Source organism: Rhagoletis zephyria, unplaced genomic scaffold (assembly GCF_001687245.7).
Source record: "Rhagoletis zephyria isolate East Lansing unplaced genomic scaffold, Rhagoletis_zephyria_1.1 Rzeph_scaffold_00338, whole genome shotgun sequence".
Taxonomy (NCBI): Eukaryota; Metazoa; Arthropoda; class Insecta; order Diptera; family Tephritidae; genus Rhagoletis; species Rhagoletis zephyria.
The window spans coordinates 270,233-281,521 of NW_016157422.1; the positions used below are offsets into that span (position 1 = coordinate 270,233).

An 11,289-nucleotide genomic window follows, 5' to 3' on the forward strand; every position below is an offset into this window, starting at 1 on the left:
TATTATGTTTATAGAAATTTAGAAGTAACACGTTTTTTGGTTTTTGTAGCGATCACTTTGTAGAATATATTTTTGGTACACTTGTAGGCTGGTGTGATCTATTATTTAATGGTGCAAATAAAACACTTATTCCACCTTCGTTGCCCAACGTTTCGCTGAAATTTCCAGCATCATCAGGGGCCACTATGTTTATTAAATCCAACAAAGAAATACAACGAAAAAACAAAAGATGTTCAAATGAATAATAAAAGTTGGCATACATGTGTTTGTAAAAACAAAGACAACAATTATGGACTAATACAAAGAACATATACTCACAATAATATTAAACATTTACTTTAAACTTAATATTAATACATATACACATAATCAGTACCACTCTTTATGGTAGTCTTGTCATTACTAAATTGTTTATTTTGATATGCATAACATGTAGGCGGCCGCGATGTTGTCCGTATCTTCTTTTTTGTTGATCGTATTCTCCCTTTTTTCTAATATTCTTAAGCTTTCCAAAGTGTATCTCGTCATTTCCCTCTTTTCCTTGTCAATAATCCTAGTGTTAGTGAAATCAGCTGTGTGGCCGCTGTTTAATATGTGCTGTGATAGGGCTGTGCTGTGTTTTTGTTTCCTTATATCTGTTTGATGTTCGGCTATGCGAACACCTAATGCGCGTTTTGTTGTCCCTATGTACACTTTACCACAGTTTTCGTTCTCTTTGCCCTTACATTGTATTTCATAAACAACGTTGTTTTGTTGCTGTATGTCTAGTGGGCTTTTTGTTCTTGTGTAGATTCTAGCTAACGTGTTATTTGTTTTGTAGGCGAGAGTTATGTTTTGTTCCTTTAATGTGCTGTGATCAAAGTTTTCGCTTAGCTTGGGGATGTAAGTGACGCTGTAGTACTTCTTTGGTGTATTTGCTGTTGCTGTGGTCGGCGTTTTATTTTGCTGATTTCCTATTCGCATTGTTTCTTGTTTTATTAGTTCGCGTATCAGGTGATTGGGATAATTGTTGCTTTTCAAAATGCTGTGTATTTTCTCTATGTTGGCTTCGTGAAATTTTTGGTCGCTTATCGTCAGTATTTTGTGTATAAGATTTTTCGCGGTGTTGATTTTATATTTTCTTGGTTGGGAGGAGAGATAATTGATCAGGCGTCCAGACGACGTTGGTTTCGAGTACCAGTTTAGAACAATATTGTTGTTGTTTTTGTGTATACGGACATCAAGGAAAGGTATGCTCGCGTTTTCTTCCATTTCCATGGTAAACTGAAGTTTTGGGTGGTATTTGTTTAGCGTCTCTAGAATTGTATTCACGTCGTTGCGGTTTGTTATTGCAAAAATATCGTCTACATATTTGTTGATAAACTTGATGTCAATGTTGAAGTGTTGTTTCAGCTCCGAGATGGTGTTGTCCAGAAGGTCGTCCATAATGATGTCGGCAATTGTCGGTGAGAGGGGGTTGCCCATTGGCATTCCAAATGTTTGGGTGTATAGTTTGTTATTGCACATGAAGTAGTTATTATCTTTAAGGCAGAAGTCAAGAATTTGTTGGAATTTGTGTTTTGGAATGCTGGTTGTCCGTTGTATCTGGTCCCACTTTTTCATAATAATTTTTGTGGCTAACATTGTCGGTATATTCGTAAACAAGGAGATGACATCGAACGACACTAAAACATCTTCATCAGATACACTTATATTCGTTAATCTCTCTTTCAAATTAAACGCATTCTTCACATTGTATCTCTCTGAAATCAATGGCTTGAGTATTTCTCCGACATATTTGGATAACTTGTAACAGGGGACCATGACTGACGAAGCAATGGGGCGTAAAGGAACTTGCGGTTTGTGAATTTTCGGCAGCCCATATAGCCTTGGCGCTGCAGCTGCGGTGCTGGTGAGAAGCTGCTTTTCCCTTTTGTTTATGTGTTTGGCTTTGTAGAGCTCATCAACTATTTTATTGTTTTTTCTCTGCAGAGTGCTCGTTGGGTCTGTTCTTGAAGTTTTGTATGTGTTTTTGTCTTCTAGTAACACGTTTTTTAGAGGATAAGAAATAATTAAATAAAGTACTATTTGCAAAGGCCCCACAATATAAATTTATTGTAACGGACCCAAGGCATGGCGAGTATACCCCAGCATAGAAAACCTAAGCGTCGGGGCCTTCACAGAAAAACGCTTCGTTACAATTGGCGCCCGAGCAGGGACCCGGCAAATAGTACAATACGAGGAGAACATTTNGCCCGCGGAAGCCGTCATCGACACAGGTGCCTCGAGAAGTTTCGTGTCCGCCAGCGTGGCGGAGCAATTGGTTAGCTTGGGGAGAGGCAAAAAGATAACTGTGGCCACAGGAATCCTTATGNTTCACAGAAAAACGCTTCGTTACAATTGGCGCCCGAGCAGGGACCCGGCAAATAGTACAATACGAGGAGAACATTTCGAAGCCGACAATTAAACCAGCCATGACAGAATCAGTGAGCATAGCGTGGCTGGACAGGGTATCCAAGGAACAGTTAGTGTCCATCACACAGAAACTGGGCATCGAACACACAGGCACCACTCGAGAGATAAGGAAACGGATAGTGGCATGGTCCGCCAAAGCACTCGTCGACCCGGAACTTCACGCAAAATTTCTCGCGATGGAAGCAGCATACAACGAGCAGGAGGCCTACTGGAGAGACGAAAGTGAACCAAAGACACCGTTAACCGTGAATCAATGCGAAAGGACCGCTAATGTGTCCGTTAGGCCTCCAACGCAGAGCCAGTTCACATATCCACCACCGGGTATACAACCGCCACCGCAACACCCGCCAACGACATCAATCTCACCAAACGCTGACGAGCTAACCAACGACAACCATGTGCATACCGTTACTTTTGCGCCCATCATCGACCAGGTACGCAAGTGGTCGGTGAAGTACGATGGAAGACGTGACCCGTTGGCGTTTATAGAACGATTAGAGGAGCTGGCCGACGTCTACACATTAAATGTAGACCTATTACCAAAGACGATGGCTGAAATGCTAAGCGGCACCGCCCTCCATTGGTACCGCAACAACAACGAGCATTGGACCAACTGGGCGTCATTAAAACGTGAGTTCCTGCACTTTATCCTACAGGCCCGGTATTTTGAACGCCTGGAGGATAATATAAGGCAACGGAGGCAGCACCCGCGAGGAAAATTCAAGGACTACGTGATCACGATTCAAAACCTGATGCGACACGCGGGTCACAGTAGTGAACAACGGCTGGAAAGGATATTTCGGAATAGCCACCCGGAGTACTTGCTCTACATCAAACGGCGAGATTTTAACACTTTGACGGAACTCCTCACACTCGCAGAAGACTACGAAAGCCATCGGCGGGCCCCAGAAACCGCCCGACGAGAAATAGCGAGACACGTTGGTGACGACCCCATTATGTCACCACCCCAACCGAGACAGGCATTTCAGCAACGACCGCCACCACGCATGGATCAGCATCACCGAGAAGCCCCCGAGTACAGCGCCGGACAACCAATAATTTTGAGCCAGGAATGCGGCCGCCTCTACGCCCTAATCTCGTTGGGTGGAGCGCCCGCGGAAGCCGTCATCGACACAGGTGCCTCGAGAAGTTTCGTGTCCGCCAGCGTGGCGGAGCAATTGGTTAGCTTGGGGAGAGGCAAAAAGATAACTGTGGCCACAGGAATCCTTATGGCCTATGGCACCAGGAACCAAATATCCGAGGCCGTGAGGACCGTAGTCCGCCTTGGGCAAACGATCCACAGCGCCGTTATGCATGTCATGCCTGGAGCAATTGACGACATCATTTTGGGCCTTNAACCATGTGCATACCGTTACTTTTGCGCCCATCATCGACCAGGTACGCAAGTGGTCGGTGAAGTACGATGGAAGACGTGACCCGTTGGCGTTTATAGAACGATTAGAGGAGCTGGCCGACGTCTACACATTAAATGTAGACCTATTACCAAAGACGATGGCTGAAATGCTAAGCGGCACCGCCCTCCATTGGTACCGCAACAACAACGAGCATTGGACCAACTGGGCGTCATTAAAACGTGAGTTCCTGCACTTTATCCTACAGGCCCGGTATTTTGAACGCCTGGAGGATAATATAAGGCAACGGAGGCAGCACCCGCGAGGAAAATTCAAGGACTACGTGATCACGATTCAAAACCTGATGCGACACGCGGGTCACAGTAGTGAACAACGGCTGGAAAGGATATTTCGGAATAGCCACCCGGAGTACTTGCTCTACATCAAACGGCGAGATTTTAACACTTTGACGGAACTCCTCACACTCGCAGAAGACTACGAAAGCCATCGGCGGGCCCCAGAAACCGCCCGACGAGAAATAGCGAGACACGTTGGTGACGACCCCATTATGTCACCACCCCAACCGAGACAGGCATTTCAGCAACGACCGCCACCACGCATGGATCAGCATCACCGAGAAGCCCCCGAGTACAGCGCCGGACAACCAATAATTTTGAGCCAGGAATGCGGCCGCCTCTACGCCCTAATCTCGTTGGGTGGAGCGCCCGCGGAAGCCGTCATCGACACAGGTGCCTCGAGAAGTTTCGTGTCCGCCAGCGTGGCGGAGCAATTGGTTAGCTTGGGGAGAGGCAAAAAGATAACTGTGGCCACAGGAATCCTTATGGCCTATGGCACCAGGAACCAAATATCCGAGGCCGTGAGGACCGTAGTCCGCCTTGGGCAAACGATCCACAGCGCCGTTATGCATGTCATGCCTGGAGCAATTGACGACATCATTTTGGGCCTTGACACACTAGGGGGAATGGGAGCTACGGTGTCCTGCGGCGGACACCGCGTCGTATTGACGGAGCCACCTATACAACCGATGCCTACGACACCAAGCGAGCCAACACCAAACACCGAGGACCCCGAACCACCCGTCATGACGAACCATCGTCCACCAAAGAGCAGAAAAGGGAGGCGCCGTACAAGACGACGGTTCGCAAGGGAGAGGGTCGACAGAATAGAACACGAGGGCCCCAACCACGAAGATGAGGCAGCCCGCATACGCGACTTTCTAGCCGAAGAACTGCACAATTTCGAGACTATGAGCGGAGTAGCCACAGTGGGAGAGCACCGGTTCATCATGATTGACGAACGCCCCATCAAACAGCGGTACTTCCCGCGAAACCCTGCAATGCAATCTGTCATCGACGCGGAAATCGATGAGCTACTCACGAAAGGACGTATCGAGCCGTCTCGCAATCCGCACAGTGCACCGATCGTACGAGCCCGGAAGAAGAACGCAAATGGGGGCCTATACGTGGACTACCGTCAACTCAATGCCCGGTCAGTACCGGCCGTATACCCCTTGCCGAGGATACAGCACATATTGGACAAACTTCGCCAGGCGAAGTACATCAGTAGCTTAGACCTCAAGAACGGGTACTGCCAGATACCTCTGGAGCCCAAAAGCCGTCCGAACATAGCCTTCACCGTACCGGGACGTGGCCTGTTCCAGTGGCGCGTCATGCCGTTCGGCCTACATTCCGCACCCCGCCACATTCCAGAAAGCGTTAGACCAAGTCATTGGCCCGGAAATGGAGCCCTACGCGTTTGCTTACCTCGACGACATAATCGTCATAGGGTCCACCTTCTACGAACACGTGAAACACTTGCGAGAGGTACCCCAACGACTACAGCGGGCTAACCTGCGCATTAACTCCGAGAAGTGCGACTTTTTTAAAAGGGAGCTCCGGTACTTGCGCCACGTCATTAGTGACAAGGTCATACACACCGACCCCGACAAAGTCGCCGCCATCAAGGAACTAAAACCACCGACCAACGTGAAGGATAGCTTCCTGGTATCGCCGGTTCGTACCCGACTTCGCTATGTTAAGCCAACCATTCACCGCCCTCCTGAAGAAGGGCAAACACTGAAGGTGGGGAACTGAACAACAGGAAGCGTTGGAAGTGATAAAAAAAAAAACTCACCGAGGCCCCCATCCTCGCGTGCAGACTTCAGCAAAAAATTGACCCTGCAGATGGACGAGAGTAATTTCGGCCTAGGGGCAGTACTCACACTGTAGTTGGAATCGCATACGCAAGTCGGAAGCTTAATAAAGCAGAGATCAATTATTCGGCAAAGGGAAAGGAATGCTTAGCCATAGTCTGGGGAATACGCAAAATGAGGCCCTATCTGGAAGGATACCGATTCAACGTCATAACCGACCACATGTCACTAAAATGGTTAAATTCGGTCGAAAGCCCCTCAGGTCGCATAACGCGATGGGCACTGGAGTTGCAACAACACGCGTTCGACATCGAGTACCGCAAAGGAAAACTGAACTTAGTCGCGGACACACTGTCTCGAACACCCTTAGAAACGCTACTACGAACAACAGTGGCGGAACCACGATGTAAGTGGTGGCACAGACGGGTCGATGAAGTGCGTACCAACCCGGAGAAATACGCCGATTACATGATACAGGAATGGCAGCTCTACCGTCATATCCCGTGTCGATCCCAGGACGAAGAGGTAGTCCCTGGAAACTGTGTGTGCTCAACCCACTCCGTCTACGAGTACTAAGGGAGAACCATGACATACCAAGCGCGGGACACATGGGTATGCGCCGAACAGTAGCACGGATTGCCAATCGGTATTATTGGCCAGGAATGTTTCGCGACATCAGCCAGTACGTCCGTCAATGTGAGTCCTGCCAGAAGTATAAGGAAGAACAACACAAACCAGCCTGCAAGATGCTCTCGCAGGTCGCACAAGAACCCGATTTAGCAAGTGGGTGGAGTTGGTCCCCATGAGACAGGCCACAGCGGAAGGACTTCGCCGCGCGTTTAGGGAGCGTATCTAAAGCAGAAGGAGGGTTTTGCTAGCCCCAAAATATGCCGGCCCCTACCAGAACCTCCGACACGTATCCCCGGTAATCGTGGAGCTACGAAAGACCGACGACAGGAGGACAAGAACGGCGAACCTTGCCGAACTGAAGGCGTTCAAGACGGCCGAAACACAACAAATTAGCAACACGGAAAAGGGGGAGAAAACCATAAAATAAATTAAATTAAATTGTTACTCTCAAAGAAAAAAAGAGAAAAAAGGGAAGGTAATTTAAAATAAAATAAATAAAGTTAGCAAGACCGTCGCATCAGTGGAGACCGCCATTCGATCGTCAACTAGCGAACCAGCCACACGTGAATAAACGATAGAATTTTACAAAAGGGTGAAACCAATCAACGATGAACATGAAAGAGTTAAGCGAAATGGAGAAGAGTGGGAAGCGCTTGCCGCCGCGATGTACGCTGCACTCACGCACGCTACTGGACAGACGCGCAGCCAGCAGCGAGCAATGGCGACCCAGCTAGCCGCTAGGCAGACCGCCGTTACACGCGCTACCAGTATCACCAGAGGTAGTACCACTGCCATCGTCACCGCCCCGAGCACCAGCACCGTCCGAAACAGCGTCACCACGACACAGCTCGTCGACACCAACAAGGGAACAAACGGTCATTCCCGCCGAAGAAGCCGATGGACCAGCGCTGAACCACTTTCCAGAAATCGCTGAGCGGGTCCGGAAAGCTCTACATGACATCAAGGAGGGGATCTGCAGGTCCCAAGTGAGGTTCACAACGGCACACCACCGAGTAACCATATACCAGTGGGGCGCTCGTGTAATACCGAAGCACCGCAAAACTTAAGCCCGCCGAAGAGGGAGGGAAGTGTGAGGACTAAATATCTACGGAATTTAGCCACACGAACGCCGCCCCCTACACAAGCAACAACGACTAAAAAAGCAACAACAATGACTACAGCAGCGTCATCAACACGGCCAGCCAACATAAGAGACCGTATCAACACTCCCTGACACCATCACTATAGCAACGCAACATGTAGCCATACAACTCAGCAACACGAAGAGCACCAGATATAACAGATGTGACTTGGCAACATACCAGTCTGTCAGCACGGAGCTGTGGTTAATACAATATATAATACAATATACAATGTTCTCAATACACGGCTTGGCTGTTCAAAGGTAGAGTGCCGCCGCCCCACAGTGAACCGTGAGCCCGCGTGACGGAGACGCCCGTTCGCCCAACAGTAGCGCCGGCATCGCCCCACCACCGCGCGTCAACGCGGAACTGCTGCTGTGAACACACAGCTACTAGCGTAGGGCCCTTGACTTGTATACTGTTCGCAATACAAGGCTTGGCCGTTTAGGGTTAGAGTGGCTCCACACCTCAGTCCACCGCAAGCCCGCGCACGGCGACGCCCGCCACACAGGAGCAGAGCCCCGACGTCGCACGGAAGCAGAGCGCCAACACTGTAGCGCTGCTGGATTGGGCTGCCATATCCTCGTTTCTGCTGAGTGTCGGCACGTCCGCGAAAGGGATTGGGGACGCCCGGTCGTGCTTTGCGGCAAGTTCCGTCAGACGCCTTGTGTACCGTGGATCGTCTTTTATCTCTGACAGGAACTGTGATAGCCTCTTCCACAGCTCGTCAACTGTCCCGGAATCTTCTAACTCGAACTCCGCAGTATACTCGAGGAGTTCCTCTTTACGTAGATTGTATACCCACGATAACTTCACCATCTTCACTGTTCTTAGAAAATATTGCTAGGCTTTGCCCTTTCCTGGGTCTTTCCACACGCTTGCTCTGCACTTTTTGTTTCACTTGGAGTCTTCTCACTTCACTCACTTTCTGGTCTTTCTCTATAGTCTGTTCTGGCACTTTCACTTTCTACTCTCTCTCTCTCTCTGGAGTCCTTTTTTCGCACTTTAACTGTCTGCTCTCTCTTTGGAGTCTTTTCTCACAGTCTTACCACATTTAACTTTCACTGTTTAGTTTACCCTAGTCTTGCTGTCAAATCTTGTCCTAGTATTGTCATATCAAGTCCCTGCTCGGGCGCCATTTGTAACGAACTCCGGGTTATGCTGGGGTATGCTCATCGACTGCCGGGTTCTCAACAAAAATAATAAGGGTTCCTTTTTCGGTTTATAGCAAAGCACTCGTCTGTCTTGGTCCTACGTTAAGAGGACGGTAGTAGAACCTACGCGTTCCTCTCCCATTGGTGGGCGTAGCTCCGTCCCACCGAATATAATTACGGCTATAGTAAAGGAGCGGGAATAGAACCTACCCACAACCTTTCAAGAGAGGGAGTAGAACCTGCCCGTCTCTGAATACCTGGCTAAGATCTATAAGAGTGGGAGTAGAACCTGCCCGTCTCCTGATACCTAGCATAGGGAGTAGAGCCTACCCTATGCGTGCAAAAGATCCTAACTCTGCAGCAGCCGCCTGACGACTCCTGTCTGCTTTGATTGCTGGCCGGCTATTTATACAAATTGCCGGCCGCAGTCGCGTCGCGTATGTCCCGTTGTCCTTTGTGCTTTGTTCTTTATTGCCATCGTGCTTAAATTATATGTACATTTGTTTGTATATGATTATATGAATAATAACGGTACTTCAAATCACTTAGTGCTGTACAATATGTGGCTACAATTCAAAGTATGTATTTTCAATTCAAAGCATGTATTACTTAACCATTATATATTTTATGTACAATTCAAAAATTATGTGTATATATATATGAGTGTTGTGGGGGCTCCAAGCCCTAGTATTGGGGTCCTCACAATGCAAGTAATACTTCTATATCGCTAGCTCATTCAAAGCACGATAGAAAAATAGGAAGGTAGAACCGCTGAGAGGAATTTTTCAAATTCTTGACGTTTGCAAGCAATTTAATTTTAAAATTTTACACACAAACTCACACAGCCATTCTCATTTTCAATCTCAAACAACAACAACTTTGAACAATTCCTTTTTTTACTTTCTATTTTATATGATTTTAAAATGTTGGCAAACTTAAAAAAAATCATGGGCTAGAATTTTTTTACCTTACTATGTTTTTGTCATGATTCAGAGTACATTTCCGAACATCAGAGTGCCGATATATTGAAAATAGAAAGAGAGATCCAATAAGAGAATCTACTCAAAATTACAGTTTCAATTTTCAAAATTTAGGAGCGGTTTATGAAATTCTTATTGAAAAACAATTCACATTAAAAATTAACAAACAATACAATATTTGAGGCCATGAGAGCAGAAGTGACCCAACCCAATTTTTTATTTGCACTTACCTACGTAAAATAGTCTCAAATGTGATACATTTTAAAATAAAAGTCGCTTATTTCTTTATTGTCAGCAGTGATGGAAAAGTAGGTACAATTGTACCTTTTCCGACTTTTTCAAACCAAAAGGTACGTTCAATACACTGAGCTCAATTTAGATACAATTAGACGATAGCCAAATAAATGTCCATATTTAAGACTATTTATACAAATTGCCGGCCGCAGTCGCGTCGCGTATGTCCCGTTGTCCTTTGTGCTTTGTTCTTTATTGCCATCGTGCTTAAATTATATGTACATTTGTTTGTATATGATTATATGAATAATAACGGTACTTCAAATCACTTAGTGCTGTACAATATGTGGCTACAATTCAAAGTATGTATTTTCAATTCAAAGCATGTATTACTTAACCATTATATATTTTATGTACAATTCAAAAATTATGTGTATATATATATGAGTGTTGTGGGGGCTCCAAGCCCTAGTATTGGGGTCCTCACAATGCAAGTAATACTTCTATATCGCTAGCTCATTCAAAGCACGATAGAAAAATAGGAAGGTAGAACCGCTGAGAGGAATTTTTCAAATTCTTGACGTTTGCAAGCAATTTAATTTTAAAATTTTACACACAAACTCACACAGCCATTCTCATTTTCAATCTCAAACAACAACAACTTTGAACAATTCCTTTTTTTACTTTCTATTTTATATGATTTTAAAATGTTGGCAAACTTAAAAAAAATCATGGGCTAGAATTTTTTTACCTTACTATGTTTTTGTCATGATTCAGAGTACAATTCCGAACATCAGAGTGCCGATATATTGAAAATAGAAAGAGAGATCCAATAAGAGAATCTACTCAAAATTACAGTTTCAATTTTCAAAATTTAGGAGCGGTTTATGAAATTCTTATTGAAAAACAATTCACATTAAAAATTAACAAACAATACAATATTTGAGGCCATGAGAGCAGAAGTGACCCAACCCAATTTTTTATTTGCACTTACCTACGTAAAATAGTCTCAAATGTGATACATTTTAAAATAAAAGTCGCTTATTTCTTTATTGTCAGCAGTGATGGAAAAGTAGGTACAATTGTACCTTTTCCGACTTTTTCAAACCAAAAGGTACGTTCAATACACTGAGCTCAATTTAGATACAATTAGACGATAGCCAAATAAAT

At 45.9% G+C, this 11,289-nt stretch overlaps 1 protein-coding gene across 1 annotated transcript; it reads right to left on the reverse strand.

Moving 5' to 3' along the window:
- Window positions 1–411: 411 nt before the first annotated feature.
- Window positions 412–1,803, reverse strand: LOC108359100 (uncharacterized). Its single transcript, XM_017610779.1, has one exon. The coding sequence runs from the start codon at window positions 1,801–1,803 to the stop codon at window positions 412–414; it is 1,392 nt and encodes a 463-aa protein (XP_017466268.1).
- Between the last annotated feature and the right edge of the window lie 9,486 nt (window positions 1,804–11,289).